Here is a 24,074-nt window from a genome sequence, read left to right on the forward strand (position 1 = left end):
CAGATTAGAATAATAAGATGAAATTGGCACATGCTGATATGATAAAAAAATGAGTCTAACAGTTTGAGAGAACACTGTTGTGGGACTATAAAGAGTTTATCTAGAAAAAATGATAGAAAGTAGGCAGGACCCAATTCCACTGACTAGTAAATACATCTGAGTCAGTATTCTTTTCCTTAATGACTAGTCAACATAAAATTTAGCTTTGCTGTAGGTCTTCTGCTGGTCAACACTGTCTGCACACTGGCTAAATGTTGGTTTAGAGAGAAAATGATCACTTTTATTCTTATTTGGTGAAAGTAAAATTGTCACCTCAATGTGTCCCAAACAATTTTCTTAGGATTTTAATGAGAAGCAAAAAACCCTTCTGAAATCAGGGAGAGAGAGATCTGAGGTGATGAGCAGATTAGAAAACAATATCCTAGATGTCATAGAGAAAACAGAATGTATCATCAAATAATAATATGGATAATGTGACAGTTATTACTTATTGAATGTTTTAAGTACCAGGTACCATATTAAGTGCTTTACATGTACTAGCTTACTACACCCTCACAAAAATCTTTAAGTACTGTAATTTTTCCCCATTTTACAGACAAAAAGACTAAGAGTGGTTATAATTTTCAAACCCAAGCCATCAAAGTCCCAAGTTCTTAGCCACTACTCTATACTGCTTCAAATAGAACTCTTCTTAATTTTTCTAAGAAGTATTTATTGAGTCTTTATATCTTTAATAGGATGATTTGAGGCCTTTTACCCAAGGTCAGGAAAGAAGGATATGAAAACAGACTAGTTCTTCCTTCTAAATGAAAAGCTATGACATGATACACAAGGGGGAAAACTGCTTACTTTCTGAAGATATTTCTCTTCATGGCATGAAAAAATCTTCCTCACTAATCAAATGAGTCTTTTCCAAGGCTATAGATATGTTTTAATGATAGTACATTGCAGTTTGGTTCTAGTGAAAATTCTTCTAAATCAAATTTTTGTTAGCCTGTAGGATAACTGGTTAGAAGTGGCAGTAAATTTATATAAGTTAATTTTTAGCAATATATGTATTTTTTTCCTTCATCATGATATAGTTACTATTCAATAAAGCAAATGCCATCTCTACTCAAAAACCTCAATTCATTATTTCATGACATATTATCATCTAAGGTCAAGCCAAGGAATGCTATAACCATCTAGGGGTCAGGGCCCTGGCATGTACTCATTATCAAACAAAAGCTCCCTTTATAGACTATTTAAATCATGTTGCCAAAGAAATCCTTTATGGTGGGGGAGTCCAAATCAACTGCTCACTGTAAAACCCTAATAACATGGGCAAGAAAACCTTCAGAGGATAACTTTTTAAAATATAAAGTGGATCACAAATGGAATTCATATTTTAAAGTATCTATTTTTTTCTTTTAAAATGAACAAGAAATAAGGTTTCAGGCAAGGAAATTATAGTAACCTTGTCTAACTGCTCTCTGTATGGTAGAGAGATACAAATAAAGATACTAAAACTGGCTAGTGGTTAAGTTTGGTTCTATTGTTTCAAAGGGAAAAATAAAAGATAAAGAAACAAGGAAATTTACATTTAATTACAGGACAAAATTTTGTTTTTATTTAATAAGAAAAGAAAATTTATTTTCTTGGAAAAAATAAAAAGTTTTCATAGGAATACTTCTATTAGGCCCACAAAACTGCAAACTGTTATTAGTAAGTACTGGTTCAAGTAAGTTGGTCAAATTAAACAGATTGCAATACATCTTTATAAAGGAATACTACTTAGTGATTAAAAAGAATGAGTGTTTAGGTTCTGATCTGGAACAGTCTGAGATACACGGTTAAGTGAAAAAGCAAAATGCAGAACTATGTGTACAGTATGTTATCATTTGAATTTAAAAAAGAGAGGAGATACACACACTCACACAGACCTGCGCATATACAGAATAACTGTCAGGATGCATGTGAGACTAGTAACAGACTGAGTTTTTACTACATACCTCTTTCACCAAGAACTTATATCATCTATTTAAGAATTAGAATTCAATACAATTAAAAAAATAATAAAATCAGCCTAAAAGTTCTTTGAAAGAATTTAAGAACACAGGGATAAAACTCAGTGTTGACAGAAGTACTTTTCATAAATATAAAGCAAATAGAATCTTCATGATTTTCAAACTGATGATGTTTTCAGAGGAAATCTTAATAAAGAGTAAAAAGTAACAAATTGTAAATCCCAGTAAAGACCTCGCTATAACTAGAGCAACCACAGGGGGGTGGATTTCTTTGTTTTAGTTATAGCATATATTTAAAGCATTATGTTTAGAGGAAGGGACCAACATTTACAAAGCACCTATCATATGTGAAGCATTTTACATATCTCACTGAATCCTGGTAAAAATCTAGAAGTTTGAAATCTTTATCCCTGAGGTTTGGGCAAAATAAGTAATATTTTCTCAAAAAAACTTTGGTAGGTAGAGACAGAATAAAAGTCAGGACAGTCTGGCTCCAAAGCCTGCGTTGTTTCCATTATACCATGCTGGCTTTATTTTATAAAGTCAAGTCGAATTACAGCAGGGAAAGAAAGAGACTAAGTTGTAGAATATAGGGTCCTACTAATAAGGAAATGCACTTCTTATGGTGAGTGCCTTAGAAATGGCTACCTCCCAAAGGACCCTCATTCCCAAGTGACTTATCGCCAGTGATACCACACTGTCATTTCTCAGGAACCTTGGAATTATCGAATTTGTTCTGTCTTGTTATCCTTATATCCAATCTGTTGCTCAACTGTTTTCTCCCTTTGAACCGTCTCTCAGATTTGCCCTTACTGTACATTTTTAGTACTATCACTGTGAGTCTACTAGCCCAACGTCAGGTTTTTCACCTCCAAAGCATCCTTACTAGATTAAATTTCCTTAAATACTGCTTTCATCATATCAACTTTCTACATACGGCCCTACAATGGATCTCTCTGCTTATCTCAGCAAGTGCAAATTCCTCTTACAAGCTTCTTCATAAACTGGTTCCTGTTTACCAATTCAATTTTATCTCCCATTTCTCTTCCACACCCACTCTCCAACAGGTCACACTGTTTATTATTTTCTGCATACTTCTGCCTCTTTGCTTTTGCTGTTTTCCCTGACTGAAATCCTCCCCCAGATTCTATTCATTGTTGATGGTCCATCTTAATATCACCTTCTCTAAGGAACTGTCCCTAATAACCTCAAATCTAATTATAGTCAGAATCACAATTTTAACTTAATTAAATAGTACCTTGAAACACCGCCTAAGTGCTCCTTGTGCTTTAGTGTTGTCCTTTCAACAATGCTGTGAATTTCTTGGGGCCAGAGTCTGATTATGTCCCTTTTCTTCTAAAATACTCTGGTAGCCCTCAACATTTTAAGATTAAAGCCCAATCTCCTTTCAATGGCCATAATCAGGTTCCTGGCTGTCTTTCTGGCTTATCTAAGACCATTCCTCATCTTGTACCCTGCACTAGCTACACTGCATTATTCTCTGTTCCCTTAATTTTTCTCCCTCCACATCTCCATGCCTGCATTCTCTCTGCCAAGAATTTCCCCTCTTCTCTCTGGTTGGTGCACTTCTACTGTTTGGTGCCCTCCTCCTTATTTGTCCAGACCCAAATCTAATGTCATCTTCTTAAGAAGCTTCATCCTTAGGGGAAACAGTTGTCCTTCCTCTGTATTTCCATATCCCTTTGTAAATACCTCTAGTAAATAGCACTTATAGCATGGTAATTCCTGGTTTAAATTTCTTTCTTCCCTACTACATAGTGTGAGCTCTTTGAGGAAAAGGATGGTATCTCTTTCTTCTTTGCACCTCTGGATCCTTACAGCCTAATGTACATGTAGCAGGCATTTACATGTACATGGAACGAAGAGCAGGTGTTCAATAATAAAAAACTTAAGATAACGCATTTTAATATATATTGTATCTTTAAAACCCTCCTTACAACACTGTGAGATAAATATAATTACACCTATTTTACAGATGAGGAAACGGGCTCAGAAATTAAGCCCACAGCTCCAGTCACAAAGCCAGTAGGTGGCAAGTGGCTAAAATGCAGATCTTCTGATTTTAGTCTAGTATTCTTCCTACTAGACTAGGATGCCCTCCTAAATACTGTTAACTGTCTGAACCCTTTGCTATTGCACATTATTCTTCTCCTGTGGTTCTTGTATCTATCGTAAATAAAATTAATCTGTGTTCTTGTCTCAACTCCTTGTTAGATTATAAATTCCATGCTGGTGAAGAAGAATTACTTGCCTTTGTATCTCTTGCTCTGCCTGGCACAGTGCCTTACACATAGTAGGTGCTCATCAAATTGGACTGAATAGATACCTGGAGAGCACTAGAATGGTCATTTTGACAGGCCAGTTCTTGCTCAACTTCTGAAACCTCCAGCAGATTCCGCTCACTGACCAACCGAGACAGCTCTCCAACCACTGTCACATGCTTTGATACAGTCCCAGACATCTTCTTAAACTGTGGGTAATTCTCAACAAAAGCCTGCCATGGGAAAAACAGCAATTGGGGTTTATTTCTTGACCGAGGACAGACATGCATGAAGGGAAAAAATAAGCAGGAATTGTTCTGCCCAGACTAAGGCATCTACAACTTTCAATCCCATGGCATTTTGTTTCTCCTTAAAAAGAGAAGAACTGGTACATGTCAGTAGACTGACTTTTTAAATAGTCCAAATGTGACTGAAGAATGGAAAGAAGCACATGGCTTGTTATGAAGTTTTCACTATATTGTTTCCTAAAGAGAAACAGTACAGAAAATTATCTCAAACCAAACAAAATCAAGGCAGAAATCAGACTGAGAATATTCCAGAAATGTTGCTTACATGAATAGTTCCAAAGTCTTGCATGTTAGTCATCCATGAACATGTTCAATTTACCTTCATGTCTGCTATTGATTCTAGTTTTTGCTGTTCTTTTGGTTTCTTCTTCTGAAAGTCTTCCATGAGATTCTTTATATTGCTACCAATCTCAGCAAAGTTCAGGTACATATTCTGTGAAAAAGGAAGTTGGAAACACAGTTCTATCAAAGAGTCTGACTTTCAGACTATTTAAAAGAAGAAGTGAAAAAGAATCCCAAAGGCAGAATTGAAGAGCAAGAAAATTCCATTATAATGACCGAATCTGGACATTGGCCAGGACACTGGTGATGAATACCATTACTATTCTCACAAAGGGCTACAGAAGGGAAGGAAGTAAATAAATTGGGTTCTAATTTTAAAAGTACAAAGCTAAATATGTGATTTCTATGGAAAAAAAAAAACTGTTAAAGGGTCAGAATCCAAATCTTCTGCCTTCTCTTGAGATGCAGTTTATCTACAGGATGCTCTATCATCCTTTCACATGAAATCCCATAACTATTTTCATTCGAACAAGTCAATACTGGCCTTCTTACATAAAAACAACTAAAAACAATTTTAAAAAATTTTAACCACCTACGTTAGCATAGAATTCATCGTTTTCAGCAGATAGGACCACCTCTCTTAAGTCTTTACTGATCCCCGGCACTCTGGAAAGATCAATCCGATTGTTGTTTATGCCCAGTAGTTCATGGACCATGGCCTGATATGTCCACTAAATGAAGAATTATGACAAAAAAAATTGGTAACTGATAAAACATGGAAATAGTAAATGTTGAGGAAAACAAAAACTGGTAACATTCTTAGCAACTAGTCTTCTTTACATAGAGGTTCTTTATTTAGTTCAAGTTTTATTAATATTTTGTGTTCTACTCAGCATTAAGACTCGTAATTGGTTAAACTAAAAGTCAAAATACTTTTAGATTTTACACTTTTGGAAGAAGGGTAGCAAGATTAATATTCCTGATAGAAAGAAAACAAATTAGGTCTATCATTAGCTACGGTTTTTGCCTGTGAATTCAGAGTATATTTTTGGCTTCACAGATAGGGCTATACTGGTACTGCAGTTACAAGCTGTACCATTTCCTGTACGCTTCTGTGGTTTTCTGCAGCATGAGAAGTGTGTTCTTACAGATCTGAGTGGTGCTATATTTATCCTGGGAACACTAATATTATCAGAAACAGACCTTGTGAGTTGATCAAAACACACATATTCAGAAGCTTTGCCTCTGAATCCATTTTATTTCATATTTTTACTTAATATGAATTGTGAAGAAGGACTGGTTTCTATGCTTCAAAATGTGAACTTATTTGGCGAAAATGGAATGGAGAAACCCCAAATTTTGCCTTCTCACCATTTATGGAGAATGGGTTCCTTCTAGTCATAGGTCCAATATACAAAACTAAGTATTTTCTAGCATACTATTTTCTAAATCTAGAAACTAAATGCTAGAAATATTTATATACTTTTACTTCATCTTAAGCAATCTAGATTTATTAAGAAAGAACTTAAGGTTATAAAAGAAGGTGCTTCATTTCCTAAAATACTTGCCAAATGAATCTTTAAAAAAGCAAGTTTCAGGGGCACCTGGGTGGCTCATTTGGTTGTCTGATTCTTGGTTTTGGCTTAGTTCATGATCTCATGAGTTGTGAGATCAAGCCCAGAGTCGGGCTGTGCTCAGCAAGGTGTCCCGCTTGAGATTCTCTGTCTTGAGCCCTCCCCCTCCCTCTCTTTCTCAAATAAATAAATAAAATCTTAAAAAAAAAAAAGCAAGTTTCGTGGGGACATGTAAAATAAGTATAACAAAATATTTATGCTTCCATAGACAGCATCCTGTGCATGCTTCTACCATTAGTACTTACTCTATAATTAAAATGATCAGTTTACTTCTCTCCCCATTGGATCATGAACTCTTTGAGAGCAGAGACTGCATCTTTTAGCCTTTTACCTCTAATACTTTTTTTTTTTTTAAGTAGGCTGCATACCCAACGTGTAGCCCAACACAGGGCTTGAACTCATGACCCTGAGATCAAGACCTGAGCTGAGATCACGAGTCGGACGCTGAACCGACTGAGCCACCCACCGATACTTAACACAATACCTGGCAGGCACATAATAGGTCTTTAATGAAATTAGTTGAATGAATGGTTGTTTTTCTCTGGGTAACAGAATTACAGGCAATCATTTTTCTTTCTACTTTTTTATATTATCAAAACTTCTTTAGTGAATAGATATTACTTTGTATTTTAGGAATATAAGGCTATCCTATTATAGAGAAGCTGCACTCCACAGATTTCTCCTAGCATTAACATGATTATAAGCTGGGAAGAAACTGAAATATAAACTATGTCTTCCCCTACAAATTCAAAGTCACTATTAATAAAGCCTCTACTTTGTGTAAAGTACTGTTCTTTTTTTTTAAAGACTGTATTGACAGAGAGAGACACAAAGGGAGAGGGAACACAAGCAGGGGGAGTGGGAGAGGGAGAAGCAGGCCTCCCGCCAAGCAGGGAGTCCGATGTGGGGCTTGATCCCAGGACCCTGGGATCATGACCTGAGCCTAAGGCAGATGCCCAATGACTGAGCCACCCAGGCGCCCCCCAATAAAGATTTTTAAGTCAGGAGTAGTAAGATCAGAACTGTGCTTTAGGAAAAGTGATTTAACAACATTGTGTCTATGAGATACATCAGAGTAGAAAGAAATTAAAAGAGGGGAATCAAGGCCTTTGTGTTTCAGCCATCTTGGAGCCTGTGGAGGCCTGCTGGGAACAGGACTCCTAAAATGATAAATATGGGGCGCCTGGGTGGCTCAGTTGGTTAAGCGACTGCCTTCGGCTCAGGTCATGATCCTGGAGTCCCCGGATCGAGTCCCGCATCGGGCTCCCTGCTCAGCAGGGAGTCTGCTTCTCCCTCTGACCCTCTTCCCTCTCGTGCTCTCTGTCTCTCATTCTCTCTCTCTCAAATAAATAAATAAAATCTTAAAAAATAAATAAATAAAATGATAAATATGCCTGGAAGGCTGTGGTTCAAGGCCATGTTTTGCTGGCTAAAAGCAGGATCTCCAGAACCAGAGGGAGCACACAGCTCTTCTTAAAATTGAAGGTGTTCATGCTCAAGATGAAACTAAGTTCTATCTAGGCAAGAGATGTGCTCATGTGTACAAAGCAAGGAATAACACAGTGACTCCTGGTGGCAAACTGAACAAAACCAGAGTAATCTGGAGAAGGTAACTCATACTCATAGAAACAGTGGCATGACTCATGCAAATTCTGAAGAAACCTTCCTGCTAAGGCCTCTGAACACAGAAGCCATGTACCCTCAAGGATTTAAACTTATTGAAAAGTAAATAAATAAAAGTGTAGATTTTTTTTTTTAAAGATTTTATTTATTTATTTATTTGAGAGAGAGAATGAGAGAGAGCATGAGGGGGGGAGGGTCAGAGGGAGAAGCAGACTCCCCGCTGAGCAGGGAGCCCGACGCGGGACTCGATCCCGGGACTCCAGGATCATGACCTGAGCCAAAGGCAGTCGCTTAACCAACTGAGCCACCCAGGCGCCCTGTAGATTTTTTTTTTAAATTTATTTTTTGACAGAGAGAGAGGGAACACAAGCAGGGGGAGTGGGAGCGGAGAAGCAGGCTTCCTGCAGAGCAGGGAGACCGATGCAGGGCTCGATCCCAGGACCCTGGGATCATGACCTGAGCCGAAGGCAGACGCTTAACAACTGAGCCACCCAGGCACCCCATAAAAGTGTAGATTTGATCTCTTATAAAAAAAATGAAATAAAAAATGAAAGTGAGGAATTGGCAGATGACTATTTCAGTATTCCTATAAGAGATTAGGGTCTACACAAAGGTAATGGCAGTAAGAATGGAAAATTGCAAATAGATACTAGAAAAGGAGAAGCTACAGAACCTAGAAGTTGCCTTGATCGGGTGAAGGTGGCGGCAGAAGGGAACAGGAAAGATGAGACAGAAGAAAGAGCCAAAGGAAGACTGGCTGGAAGAATAGAGATACCAAAACACCAGGAACTACAAGGCAAAAAAACAAAAACAGAAACAAAAAAAACAAGCTGAAAATAAGGAGGCAAATACATGGACCACACTGTTCATTTCCACATCGGCATTTTGATGAATACCACTTGAAATCATGCTTCTATTATGCTAATAAAGGGTTCTGCACCTGGTTTAGTAACGGGGTGATGGCATCATCGCAACGATCTAAAATAAGCAGCAATGGAGGCACCTCAGTCCGCCGGAATTCAAACAGTTCATATTCTTTAGTTATTACCTGCTGTGGATATGAGAGAAAGATGGTTTGGTCAACCAATTAGTTGCAGACAGAGATGACATAAACAGAAAATTAATACATAAAAAACACATTTAACAACAATTCTTTGCACCTTCATAAGCCTTCTGAAAAGGATTAAAGGCTTGACAAAGTTTGGTAGCATCCTGTTTAAGAGGTTAGGATTTAAAACTCTATTTTACAAATGGCTTAATTGGATCAAAATAAGTATTTAACTTATTTAGCTTGCAAATGTTTCTTGAGTTAAGCCTAAAAATTTTAGCCCTAATTTGTTGCTTTTGATTTTTTATTACAAAGATCTACCTCTTTGCCAGTAAATCTAACACATCACCTCCTTGGTTATAGAAAAAATATTGCTATAGTTTCTGAAATATGTAAGGAAATGGATGGTCTTGATGCTTTGGAACTGGGGAGAGGGAAAGCCATACCTTAACACATTCTGCAAGTCTTTTTGCTGCTTCTGATGAAAGCTGGTAGCGAATCATGGGACATTTCTTCAGAGATAAAAGGAGAGCTGTCAGTCCTTGAGTTGTTCTGGATAGCTGGGCTGGACCCCAATTTCGACCCTTTTTGTTAAAAATGTATATTCAGAGAAAATATGTGAATTTTTTCTTACAAGTCCCATTACTTGCTGAATTAACTCCCACCTGATAAACTTATTTTTTTATCCTTTCCTTCCATACCTGGCAGCAACCCAAAATATTGAGGGAAAACAAATGTGGATTCACAGCAATATAATCACCATAAAATTCCTGCAATCAAAGCACCAAGATAAGTCAGTCATTTCATAAATTCCAACTGTATCATATAGTAATATTTTCATATGTGATATAATACTATGTGATATAATCAAATTTGAGGAAATGCGGGTGTAAAAGAGATACAAAAATTGATCAATTAATTGAGTAGCAATAGTCAATGTGGAGGAATAAATTATAAAGCAGCAATAATAATAACAGATTGTTTAAAAAACAAAAAGATGTAGAAGTATGTATATTACATTTCTGGAGACCTCTGTGTACACTTATCCATTAGTAAAAATAAGACACTGCTATAGGATATACAATGTTACACACAGATGAAAAAGAACTTTGCTGTCCAGTGTATTCTTTTTTTTTTTTTTGTCCAGTGTATTCTCGTGAGGGAGAATATAATTTAAAATAGGTCATCTTTTGGGCGCCTGGGTGGCTCAGTTGTTGGGCATCTGCCTTCGGCTTAGGTCATGATCCCAGGGTCCTGGGATCGAGTCCCACATCGGGCTCCCTGCTCTGCGGGGAGCCTGCTTCTCCCTCTCCCACTCCCCCTGCTTGTGTTCCTGCTCTCGCTATCTCTCTCTCTGTCAAATAAATGAATAAAATCTTTAAAAATAAATAAATAAAATAAAATAGGTCATTTTTTTTATTATTATTCATTTATCACCTAGCACATCCTTCTGAAAATCCAAAACTTGTTAATTTGCTGCCCCATTCTTCACTTAGGTGATAAATGTATTCAGACATTTGTGATAAATGTATTCAAGAACACTTAGGCGTTTAAGAAGTAAAAGGTAACATGACATGTTCTGATGTGATGTATTATATAGCATGCAGAATATTCAGGAGTTATCAAGTTTTAACCTAACGAAAAAAGTCTACTTTTTACCTCCCAGAGCAAGATAATCACAAACAGAACTTTAACAAACCTCATTCACATCCTTTACTTCCTGTTCTTTTCCAGTCACACATAGCCCTGTAGATGAACATTCTTACAATGTGGTTCATAAAACTAGCATAGAATATATCTGACTCTGTTCCCAACCCTGTGAAACCCTCCCTACCCATTCAGTAGGATCCAGTACCAGTCCAATCTCCTTATTCCCACTGACTCCTTTAATTCTGTTCCCACCCAATTTGATACCTCTTACAAACTTTTTAAGTATGAGTATGGATAGTTTGGTGGAATGCACATTTATAATGTCTGATCAATAGCCTCCCTTCTTTTGAGATAGTACCTTTCTTATTGTTAGACTCAAATCTTTAAAACAGGCCAATATAGGAGATGTGTTAGAGGACCAATATGTTTACCTGAACCTCAGCCACAACTTCCTGTTCATCAGCTTCAGCTAATGACTTCACATCACTCTTGCTGATCACATTACTGAAATCTGAAACAGACATTATGAGTTGTGGTTGACTCAAAGGAGATCACTTTTGCTGCAATTAGACATAAAAGAGCCTAATGACTAAGCGAAGTTTGGTATACACTGCGGTATATGTCAAAGTCAAACACCTTCAAGCTGAAATGAGTAGTACAAATATATTTAAATCCATAAATTCATAATAATACTTAAAAAAAAGTTCACCATGTAGGCATTGGAGGATGCCAGGGAACCAAGTCATTATGCTCAAAATAGCAAGTAAAGGGAAAGAAGTGAGTTTTTATTCTTCTATATACAAACTGTACCACAGATAACCAAATAGATGAGAAGAAATTTCTCTTTATGGAAATATTCCAGCTAAAAAACAAAGAAGGAATGATCATGATAGAATTAAAACATCATCATTTTTATCAACCACTAATGTGGGCTGAGGCACAGGGAGAGGCTGAGAGAATCTCAAGCAGACTCCACACTGAGCACAGAGCCTGACGGGGGTGGGGGGGCTTGATCCCATGATCCTGAGATCATGACCTGAGCCGAAGTCAGATGCTTAACGGCTGAGCCACCCAGGCGCCCCAAGAAAAATAATTTTTAAGAACAAATTTTTAGTGGGTCACCTGGGTGGCTGAGTCAGTTAAGTGTCTGCCTTTGGCTTAGGTCATGATCCCAGGGGCCTGGGATGGAGGCCCGTATTGGGCTCCCTGCTCAGCGGGGAGCGTGCTTCTCCCTCTCCCTGCCGCTCCCCCTGCTTGTGCGTTCGCTCTCTCTCAAATAAATAAATAAAATCTTAAAAAACCAACAACCAAAAACCCCTAAATGTTTTTAGGGCCCATGTTTAGGTGGTAAAAATATAAAGAAAAAGCAAGTAAAACCAAGAGTCAATGCTTAACTGATTGCACCACCAAGGAGCCCCAGGAAATTTTAAACTACAAAGAATATGTTAAACTACCCTATCGGGATGCAATCATCAAGATGCAGACTGAGAAATTTTAACAAAACGATATAGTTCTTCAATAAATAAATTGCACTGGAGAGAGAGAGAGATTGAGAGAGAGAGAGAGAGAAAACACCTACAGAAGATTAAAGGAACTTAAACAACATATCAATCAGCAGCTTGTGTGGATCTTATTATGATCATTATTCAAATACAAAAACAGTGAGAAAAAAAAAAACAAAACAAAACCATAAGAGAATTTGAAATTTGAACACTGAGTATTTGAAAACAGGAATTATTTTTCATTATTTGGATATGTATAATAATGGTATTTTATTTTTTATAATAATGGTTATTCTATAAAATGTGTCCTTATCTTTTAGAGATGCACACTTAAATATTTAGGGCTGAATTCATATGACGCCTTAGATCTCCTTCAAAATAACACTGGTGGGGGAGTGGGTGGCAGTATAGCTAAAACAAGATAGGCCATGGCAAAGTAACCTTTGCAACTGGGTGATGGGTACACTGGGATTTATGATACTATTTGTATATATTTGAAAACTTCCATAACAGAGGTTTTTGGAGCCTATTATACAATATATTTAGTAGACATAAAAATACAAAAATAAAATTATAAAAAATGAGATGAGCAGAAGGAGTGTTTAGTGTTGATATAAATTGTGCTGAAAATTTGTAATGGATAAAATCACTACATACAAACTCATTTAGTTTATTTTAATCAAACAAAATTGTGAAATTGATTGCTTTACCCGAGTTCCAAGAGTCTATTTTTCCTAGGCTTTAGTGCTACTTTAATATATATCATTTTTTTCTTCTACTTCATAGAATCACAGTGCAAATCAAACAACCTTTAGAACCAGAAGAATAGACATTAGATTATTGGTTACTAATCTCAACTGCTGCCTCAAAGAACTCTCTTTAGAGGAAAAAGGAGTCTTTCATCTCATGACCTACTCAATTTTTAAATGAGAGACTCAGCATAAGAAGTGATTCCATTATATGTCTACTTAAATTCGACAGCACAGGGAATCTCTCATATATTCCTACACACACATACGTATGTCACTAAGTAAAAGTTTCTACACTTTCCTAAGTACCTAACTTGTGATCAGACTAAAAGTACTGTAATGACTACACACTTATCAGAATGGCTAAAACAAAAAATAAGGGCAACACCAAATTCTCATAAGGATACAAAGAAACTGGATCACCTGTACAATGCTAGTGGAAAGTAAAATGGTATGGTCACTCTAGAAAACATTTAGCAGTTTCTTGAAACACTAAACATGGAACTACCATATGACCCAGCAATTGCTCTCCTGGACATTATTTACTACAGAGAAATAAAGGCTCATGTTCACACGAAAACTTACACACAAATGTTTATAACAGCTTTATTTGTAGTGGCCAAAACTGAAAATAACTCAGATATCCTCCAATGGGTAGTTAAACAAATTGTGGTATATCCATAACATGGAATACTACTCAGTAATAAAAAGGAATGAACTGCTGATACATGCCACAACCTGGATGAATCTCTAAAGAATGCTGAGTGAAAAAAGCCAATCCCAATGGGTTATATACTGTATAATTCCGTTTATGTAACATTCTTGAAATGACAAAATTATAGAAATAGAGGACAGATTAGTGGTTGCCAGAGGTTAATAAGGGGGTTGGGTGGGAGGGAAGTGGATCTGGTATAAAAGGGCAATATGTGAGATCCTTATGGAGATGAAAATGTTTTGTATCCTAACTGTATCAGTGTCAATATACTGGATGTGGTATTAGTTATGTGAGATGCTACACTGGGGGAAATGGGTTTAAGAATAAATGGGATCTCTGTATTTTTTCTTTTTTTTTTTTTTTTAAAAGATTTTATTTATTTTTGACAGAAAGAGAGAATGTCCAAGCAGGGGAAGAAGCAGGCAGAGGGAGAGGGAGAAGCAGGTTCCCCACTGAGCAGGGAGCCCAATGCGGGGCTCGATCCCAGGACCCTAGGATGATGACCTGAGCTGAAGGCAGACACCCAACCATCTGAGCCACCCAGGCGCCCCATCTCTGTATTATTTCTTACAAGTATATGTGAATCTACAATTGTCTCAAAATAAAAAGTTAAATTATAAAAGAAAGCCTGTGACTATAGCCAAAAGGAAAAAAACCCAAACAAAATAAATAAAATTGCCAATTTTTACCTCTTGAGGTTGTTGTAAGGGCTAAATGAAATAATATATGAGAAAGTTCTTTATAAAATACCTTATCACAAATGTTAATTTTTGGTACCATTATTTAATTGTAGCATATAGTGTAGAAAGTATGCATATCTTGGAGTATAATCTAAACCCTAAAACTCCAAAGCCTTCAAAGTAAGCTTTAAAATTTCATAAATGCCCTACATACTGAGAGTTAAGGTTTGTCCTTGGTTTTGGAAATGGCACCAAATAAACTAGACTTACTAATCCCATAAAGATCAATAATGACATCTAGAGGAGAATGGATGTAACTTCCAAAGCAGAATGTATTACATCAAAAACCGGGGAGGCTGTTTCTCCTTCTGACCTTCTCCCCTCTCATGCTGTTTCTCTCTCTCTAATAAATAAATAAAATCTTTAAAAAAAAAAGCCATATAAAATGTATAGTAACCACAAACCTAGTTTATTTCCAGAACTCTGCCCTCCCCCATCCCCCAAAAAAGTTATGTACATAAGAGATACCTACTGGATGACTTGTACTTTCAAGCATTACATAAAGTAGCAAAGAGAAATGGAATGTTTTCCTCTGGTATGTAAAGTAAATCTCTGCTTTTCCCACAAACTCAAGCATATCCTCCTCCAAGTAAAGAAATCAGCTTCCATGCTTCAGTTCATAAAAGTATAAAATAGGAATAAGTATACACCTTTTTTTTTTTTTTTAAAGATTTTATTTATTTATTCATGAGAGACAGAGAGAGAGAGGCAGAGGGAGAAGCAGGCTCCCAAGGAGCAGGGAACCTGATGTGGGACTCGATCCCAGGACCCTGGGATCGTGACCTGAGTCGAAGGCAGACGCTTAACCATCTGAGCCACCCAGGCGCCCAAGTATACACCTTTTGTTTTGCACAGGTGGGATGTGAAATTTGGCTACTTGTATATTTTTGACTTATAAAGAATCTTGACAGGCAAAGTAAACTTAAAAAGTAATTTTTACCTAATCCATCAATGATATAGAAAACCCCACTTAGTTCTCTAAAATAGAACATTGCTTGGTCATAAGACTTTTTTTTTTTTTAAGATTTATTTATTTATTTATTTGACAGAGAGAGACACAGCGAGAGAGGGAACACAAACAGGGGGAGTGGGAGAGGCAGAAGCAGAAGCAGGCTTCCCACAGAGCAGGGAGCCCGATGCGGGGCTCAATCCCAGGACCCTGGGACCAAGCTGAAGGCAGACGCTTAACGACTGAGCCACCCAGGCGCCCCTGATCATAAGACTTTTAATACTTTGAAAGGACATAAAAAAATCAGACTCGTATAGTGACTGATTCAGTTAACTTATTGATGATATGAAGTGTCCAAGAGAACAAACTAGCTAGGGGCACCTGGGTGGCTCAGTTGTTAAGCGTCTGCCTTCGGTTCAGGTCATGGTCCCAGGGTCCTGGGATCAAGCCCCGCATCAGGCTCCCTGCTCCACTTCTCCTGCTTGTGCTCCCTCTCTTGCTGTGTCTCTCTCTGTCAAATAAATAAATAAAATCTTCAAAAAAAAAAAAAAAAGAACAAACTAGCTAGGATACAGTTACATGATGGAATAAGTGAAATAATATACTTACAAATAAAATATATACTGTATTTTGGTCTCCGGAGCTCCTGAATCAGATAATCCACATTCTCCTAGAAAGGAAACAACAAACAAATAATACGTGAGAATTGTTTAAGTGAAAAAATAATAAATACCGTTAATTGATTTATCTAAGTATTTACTGAGAGTCCACTGAGTGCTGAGGTCTAGATTTAAGTGTATGTTGTGGGGATGAGGGCTGGAGGTGAAAAAGAGATACGTTAAATATAATGATCAGGAATCATCTATAATATTAATGAGCTGCATTACCTTGGCCAAATTAAGATTTAAAAATATTAAAAATACAAATGTTGAAGTACAACATAAAACTGATAATAATTCTGCAAATTTGCCTCAAGCTCCTTATCTATAAATTATTCATCTAATCAAAATTCTTAGATAGAATATCAAAATGTATCTAGTTCTTTAAAAACCAACATTCAAGAAAAAATACACTTAATTGTATTCACTTTGGCTTTTAATTTATTGGTACCTAAGACTGCACAACTGTAATGCTTGTAAAGTATTTGCAAACAGCAGGCTAAGACCTTTCATATAATTACATTATTTAAAAACAAAATATGGGGGCGCCTGGGTGGCTCACTCAGTTAAGCATCTGGCTCAGGTCACGATCTCATGGGTCATGGGATCAAGCCCAGGGTCAGGTTCCACACTCAGTGGGGAGTGTGCTTAGGATTCTCTTTCTTCCTCTCCCTTTGCCCCTCCCCCCACTCACACTTTCTCTCTCAATAAATCTTAAAAAAATAAAAATGAAATATGAAATTTAGAAGTAAAAAAAGTTGATTTTTATATGGACAAAACATAAGAATTTCAATTACATAAGATCATAATGCAGGTTTTATCTATTTTTGATACTATTAACACATAGTTAAATTTCAATATGAATTTGGTCCCCAGTGTAAACATGATATGAAATACAGTTTTGAACATTTAAAAAAACATACATTTCCTTAAAGAACTAAAAATAATATAAGCAATGCATATTACTTGTTAAATGGGAAAAAAGTTTTTAAAATTGTCATTTAGATTAAAAAATATATTAACTTTACAACATAATCTTAAAGAAAAACCATTTTTTTAAAGATTTATTTATTTATTTATTTGACAGCGAGAGAGACAGCAAGAGAGGGAACACAAGCAAGGGGAGTGTGAGAGGGAGAAGGAGGCTTCCTGCTGAGCAGGGAGCCCGATGCAGGGTTCAATCCCAGGACCCTGGGATCATGACCTGAGCCGAAGGCAGACGCTGAATGGCTGAGCCACCCAGGAGCCCCAAGAAAAATCTATTTTAATAACACATTATATATATATATATATATATATATATATAAAGAGGTTCTCTAATTTCTCTAATGAAAATTATTAGGAAACGATGGACTAGATGATCTCCAAGATCCCTCTCAGCACCAAACTTTCATGAGCTACAAATGTGAAAAACTGGAAATGACTATAACACAGTATTAATGTATTCATTAATTCAGGAACTATTTATTGAGGTCCACCACGTAGCAGGCACTGGAGACATAATAGTGTGAAAAAACAGATACCATCTCTACTTTCATGGAGCTTACTGCTGGTAGTTGAGACAGATATTAATCAAACCATATAAAACTTCAACTACAACAAGCAAAAGGTAGAAGAAGGTGGTGCTGTAAGTGCTTATAAGAGGGGGGTTTGACTTGGACAGCAAAACCAGGGAAGATTTGCAGGAGGAAGTAAAGAAGTTCCAAGCAGAGGGAAGTGCCTGTGCAAAGGTCCTGTGGCATGATGGAACAAAGTGAACTGAAAGATTAATGTGGCTAAGAGCAAAAGGGGGAATGGTTTGAAATAAGGCCATAGAACAAACAATGAATCATGGAACACTACATCAAAAACTAATGATGTAATGTATGGTGATTAACATAACAATAAAAAATTATTAAAAAGAAGGCCATAGGAATGACAGGAACTAGACCACACAGAACCACAATTAAGGAGTTTTGCCTTTAGCATAAAAACAATGAGAAGTCATTCAAGGATTTCAAGTGGAGGTGACATGATCAGATTTGTATTTTAGAAAATACATAATATACAAGCATGATAAAAGAGTGCATTGGAGTTGAAGATCATGAATATAAAGAGAATATACAAAATAAGGCTGAAATAGTATAGGAGTTTTATAGGAGGACTCAAGCTAGATTTAGAAAATGATGGATGAAAATGGACAGAAGGCTAAAGAACCTTTAATTAGGGGAAGAGAATGAATAGAGAAGAGGAATGAGCATGTAGAGGGATGATAAAAAGGCACAGTTGGCAATAGTGGAGAAGGAGAGATTGGACATAGGAGGCTGGATACATAAGGGCAGACCAAACCAGTTAAAGGAGGGATTTAAGGACTGGGCTACTAAAGATTGATTTAATCATGGAAGTAAAATTGAGCCATTATATGTTCTTGCGCATAGATATGAATAAAATGATACAGACTCAAGATATTGGTGTACATGCATAAGTATATAAGATTAAGCAGCAATGGTGTTCAGTGTGATAGGTACGGATGTTAATCCAGGAATTAAGTGATGTGGGTCTCTGCTAGGATAGTTAGTGGTTTGGGAAGTAGCTGGGAACCTAAAAGGCATCTTGGAGGAAAAACTGTAAGGAGTAAACTGAGATGTGGAAAGCAGGAGAATCAAGGTTATAACTCTGATGAACCAGGTTAATTATGATGCCATAAATGATAATACAAATTTATTTTGCTTTCTTAATGCTTTCATATCAGAGTGTTCTGTATTTGCCTGGGCAAATGACAACTCAGTACGTACCTTTGTAGGACGAAGAAAACAAATTGCTTTCAGGTGTTTCATGATCTCTCGATTTTGAGAATCAATGCGTTCAAAAAGGTACACTTCCTTCTGAAGAATCTCTGATTGTGTGTATACCATACTCACTATGCCAGTCTGTAAAAAAAAAAGATTTAAATAATATTATGCTAGTCAAAAATAATATAAACAAGCAGCAACAACTAAGACTTAAATTTTTTTCATTAATACTTAGCTGGATAACGTAAACATTAACATATGTAACATTTACTGAGCAACCAGAACATGTAGGTAATGTACCAGGATGAAAAACATGTTCTCTCTGAACACAGACAATCCATAAATTTCAAAAAGAATTTTTTTCCATCACCTTGTGTTTTTTTTTAAATAATTCTGTGACCAACAAATAATAATCCGTCATCTCAGCTTGAGCACTAACAGCTTTATTTTAAAAACACAACGGTGACTGGAAATAAAAGTCTTCCAAATGTTCTGTCTCACATATTATTTCTTGGCAAAGGCGTTTAGAAAAGGACTTCTGATTCCAATAAATTGTTCCGGGTAGAAGAAAGCTCTGGTGGTAGTTAGAGCCATTTGCACTGAAAACCTGCTAGACAAGCTTTATACCACCTCTCAGTTCCACACAGAACTGACCCTCGCTTCAAAATCTTAAATACTAAATCTTACAGCGGACTGGGAGTAGCTATTATAAGGGAGGAAGAATTCCCTCACAAACAAATACCGAGCAAAAGCAAACTCACCGTCTCTTTATCCATGAGGAGTACTTTCATACCCGGTCCGCTGTCCTCTATCATTTTGGAAACGTACTGTTTCACAGCAAAAACCACGTTCATGGTGGCGAATTGACAAGTTAACCCTACAGCCCTTCCCGCCCCCTTTTTTCTTGCTAAATTAACCCCCGGCCTTTGGGCCGGGTCTCAGCGGCTTCCTCCCCGCCGGGCTTTGGCTTCCGGAAGTCCGGGCAGCTCCTACGGTGCTGGGAGTTGTAGTTCCGCTGCGCGGAGCGGGCGACCGAGCCTCCCGGCTGAATGGAAAAGTCTGGCTGAGACCACCCCCCCCGACCGGGTCGCAACGGTCGGAAGTGATTCTCTACCCACCTCCAGTCGGGAGGTGTTTGAGGCCTGGACTCAGACCCCGGCGGGCCGTGGGTCCGGGGTGCCCCGGCTGCCCCCGAAAGCCTCTCCTGCTGGCTAGGGGAGAGAGTAGCCTCTCGCCGCGTGGAGGAACTTGGCATAAGGCTGGCTTGGAGGCAAGAACCGCAGAGTGTAGCCGTGGTCACTATTGCCATTAACACTTTCTTGGGTGGCAAGTGAAGGATTAAGGGAAGAGAGCTGGCGTGATGGCTCCCGGCCGCTCGGGAAGGTATTTGCTAAGAAATGGCCGAGATTCGTCCTCCCCCGCTTCATCGTGTCATTGACAAGGCGAGGACAGTACTCCTGCAAAGTGAGGCCCGAATTGGTTTTCTGAGTGCCCCTGAGGGATGTTTTGGGAGCGGCCTCAGATCCGCTCCCCGGGAGGGCGGGGAGCTGAGTCGGCAGCGGGGACTCGCAGGGCGCGTGAGGGACCCCGGGTTTGACGCCCCGGGCGACTGGACTCCGCGGGCTCCCGCTGAGCGGTTACGAGGGACCCGCGGCGCTGAAACTTTGGGCAGGAGCCCAGTTTAGTCAGAAATGGGTAGGGGGCACATATCCGGTGGGGCTAAAGCAAAACAGCGTGGGGATTTTAAGGGAAAACTCACAAATTTTGATTTAAGAAACAACAAAAATTTAGCCAGAAAATGAGTCTTAAAACCATCAACTTCTAAATGTCTGCATTTGTGTTTAATACCCCGAAGGTCTTCTCTCCTTTATGCCATTTCTCGAAAAGGAGGGGAAATGTTAGTTTTCCCACACCTTTACGTTAGGGAATTGAAAAATCAGGAAGATAATAAGAAACAGCTGCAAGAAATCAGCAACTATAATTGCTTGGAAATACTTCCACTAAAATAGTGACCAGTGTTTGTTGGGGTCACTTTAATCAATAGGTTCAAAATTACCAAATCATTCCTTCGTTATATTTTAAGAAGTACACAATTAAAACTAGACCCAGAGCACGTTAACATTAATCTGGCTATTAAGATTACTTTATAAAACTTTATATACAATTATCAGATCCTTTAAGGGAGCTCAGAAGCCACTTGAAATACCGTAGATTTTTGTCACCTCTGAAATTGTGAGGAATGTGTTTATTTTCTTTTCAACTTTCTACCTTGTAAATAAAACTTCCCATTGGGCTTTTTATCAATTTTTGAATTATGTTTTGAAAGAAAAGTTATATTAAAATGAAAATGTGAACTTTAAATGGGTACACATGAGAAAAATCTAATGTATATAAAATTCTATTATTAAAATGTTACTTAAAATTTAAAATATATTAATATATTTAAAATACATTAGTTTAAAATATAGAAAACAACGAACCAGTGAAATACCTGCAAATCCTGTAAGTTATCAATATTTGAAAATTCACCTCCACTCTCCTGTGACACTTGGTTGTTATCTTTTACCTATAATTTAGACCTCAGTATAAGATTGTTTTCCACTTTATGCATTCTTTAGAAAAAACAAGGAAAGTCTTTTCTATGAAATTTGGGTTTTTTTAGACAGTAATCAATATGTAAATAATACTTTTATTTATAGTTGGACAATTATAACATTTTAGAGGAAAAGGAAAATGTCTATTTTGACAAGGCTTAGTAATTCATTCCATTGCCCATGAAGTTCCATTGATGTCAGTGGCAGTGATATTTTGTACGTTGATAAGATGCAGAATGTAAACATTGTGTACAAAATAGTTATAATTTAAAGAATGCTGTGATAGTCCTAAAGTTTGTAAGCCTGTTGTGAGAATTAAATGAAATATTGTGCAGAAAAAATGTGCCTGGCACATACTAAGTGCTCAGTAAATAGCAACCTTATTTGTTTATTTTTAAAGATTTTATTTATTTGAGTGAGAGAGAGCACAAGTGGGCTAGGAGTGGGGGAGGGAGAAGCAGGCTCCCAGCTGAGCAGGGATCCCACCTCAGGGGCTCTCTCTCAGGACCCTAGGATCATGACCTGAGCCAAAGGCCCACGCTTGAACCAACTGAGCCACCCTGGTGCCCCTCCGCTTTAATTATTTAAAATCAAAAGGTACGGAAATCTGGGTGGCTCAGTCGGTTAAGCATCTGCCTTCGGCTCAGGTCATGATCTCGGAGTCCTGGAATCAAGTCCCATGTCCAGCTCCTCGCTCAGCGGGGAGCCTGCTTCTCCCTCTGTCTGCCGCTCGCCCTGCTTGAGCATGCTCTTTCTCTCCGGCAAATAAATAAATAAAATCTTTTTTAAAAAATCAAAAGGTAGATATATCTTTTAGCTTATTTTTTACATACGACATTTTATTCCTCTTTGACAAGAAAATCTTAAAATATAATCAATTTCAGAATCTGTACAGTTTCTGAATATTTCTATAATATGTTTATCTTGCATTACTATATAATAATAGAAGTGTCGATGGGAAGAATTGGGCTGCTCCTTCATAATTTGTAAACCATACATTTTTCACAGAGGTAAAACTTAGGAAAAATATGCTTCAAGTTCCTTCAGAGACTTAGTGATTACCCAACCTCAAATCAAACAGTTTGTTAAACTTTTGTCACAGTTGGTGGTTTAATACTGAACTTTCTGGTAGCAAAAATAATGAATTGCTTTAAACCATTAAGTAAAAAGTATTTGCATGAAGGGTTCTGTCTGCACATTCAGTAGTTTGGGTGGTTTCATCTTTCTGATGGTGATACTAACTTTGATCACTTGGTTAGGTGGTGTCTGCGGGTTTCTCCACTGTAAAATTATTTTTCTCCTTGTAATTAATATATGAGAATAGATAAAGGGGATTAAGAGGTGAAAACTTCCAGTTATAAAATAAACAAGTCACGGAGATGAAAAGTATAGCATAAAGAATGTAGTCAACAGGATCGTAATAATGTTATATGGTGACCGACGGTGATTCTTACCGTTATGAGGGTTGAGTGGTGATTCTTACCGTTATGAGGGTTGAGGAATGTATAGAATTGTTGAATCAATATGTTGTACACCTGAAACTAATGCAACATTGTATGTTAATTATACTTCAATGAAAAAATGTATACCAAGCAAAAATAAATAAAAATATCACAGGGAGAGATTCCGTGATGTGCTGCAAATGTCCTATTTCTTCATCGTACTTGTTATACCTACTAATTTTAACTGGAATCCATTGATGGGTCTTGCCTGCAACCATTGGTGTTTACCTGATGGTAATTATTTTTCTCATTTCTTCTGCAGTTATTGTTTGGAATTCCTCTGTAAAAAAGAGCTGTACTCTTCCCCCCCCCATTTTTTAATTTATTCAATCATTTGTTTATGTCAGACTCATGGATATTTAAGAAAATTACTTTTAAGTAGTAGGATATGTAGAGGTTAAGAGTGCAGGCTCTGAAATCAGGCAACCTGGTCTGGATTCTGCTGAATCCTAGCTGCAGGACTTTGGCAAGTTACGTAACCACTTAGTGCCTCAGTTTCCTCATTTGTAGATGGAGAAAATAACACCTACCTCGGGCTGGGATGAGCATTAAGTGAGATAATACATGTAGTTGTTAGCCTAGCTTTAGTTACTTTTTCTTCGTGAATATTTTTTTTTTAAAGATTTTATTTATTTACTTGAGAGAGAGAGAGAGCAGGGTCAGAGGGAGAAGCAGACTCCCTGCTGAGCAGGGAGTCCGATGCGGGACTCGATCCCGGGACTCCAGGATCATGACCTGAGCCAAAGGCAGTCGCTTAACCAACTGAGCCACCCAGGCGCCCTCTTCATGAATATTTTTAACGGTTGTAAGTTTTACTGCTTATAGGTTTCCCCACCTACAAACTGAGTATAAAATACTCAGGGTCCTGGGATCGAGCCCCGCATCGGGCTCCCTGCTCATCCAGGAGCCAGCTTCTCCCTCTGCCTCTGCCACTCCCCCTGCTTGTGATCTCTCTCTCTCTAAAATAAATAAAATCTTTAAAAAAATTACTTGACACACAGATGGTAGCTGTGCTTGTGGTGAGCATAGCATAAGGTATTAGACATGTTGATTCACTATG

The 24,074-nt window shown here is 37.6% G+C and overlaps 1 protein-coding gene across 7 annotated transcripts in view; it reads right to left on the reverse strand.

Annotated features, from left to right (window-relative positions):
• Positions 1 to 19,881, reverse strand: part of VPS45 (vacuolar protein sorting 45 homolog) — a 66,062-nt gene extending 46,181 nt beyond the window's left edge. For 2 of the 7 annotated variants that reach the window (XM_025858369.2, XM_025858372.2), the window contains exons 1-10: positions 19,680 to 19,881; positions 18,922 to 19,056; positions 16,098 to 16,158; positions 11,265 to 11,344; positions 9,885 to 9,953; positions 9,630 to 9,767; positions 9,076 to 9,186; positions 5,475 to 5,609; positions 4,916 to 5,029; positions 4,354 to 4,521 (exon numbers count right to left, since the gene is read on the reverse strand). In XM_025858369.2, coding sequence (XP_025714154.1) covers positions 4,354 to 4,521; positions 4,916 to 5,029; positions 5,475 to 5,609; positions 9,076 to 9,186; positions 9,630 to 9,767; positions 9,885 to 9,953; positions 11,265 to 11,344; positions 16,098 to 16,158; positions 18,922 to 19,056; positions 19,680 to 19,772 — 1,104 coding nt within the window. In that variant the 5' untranslated portion in view covers positions 19,773 to 19,881. The remainder of the gene's footprint in view (positions 1 to 4,353; positions 4,522 to 4,915; positions 5,030 to 5,474; positions 5,610 to 9,075; positions 9,187 to 9,629; positions 9,768 to 9,884; positions 9,954 to 11,264; positions 11,345 to 16,097; positions 16,159 to 18,921; positions 19,057 to 19,679) is intronic. The other 5 variants (XM_073888486.1, XM_025858371.2, XM_025858370.2 and 2 more) reach the window with 5 other exon arrangements.
• Between the last annotated feature and the right edge of the window lie 4,193 nt (positions 19,882 to 24,074).

Source organism: Callorhinus ursinus, unplaced genomic scaffold (assembly GCF_003265705.2).
Source record: "Callorhinus ursinus isolate GAN/ISIS: 27379988/994484 unplaced genomic scaffold, GSC_fseal_2.0 scaffold90, whole genome shotgun sequence".
In the NCBI taxonomy this organism is placed as follows: domain Eukaryota; kingdom Metazoa; phylum Chordata; class Mammalia; order Carnivora; family Otariidae; genus Callorhinus; species Callorhinus ursinus.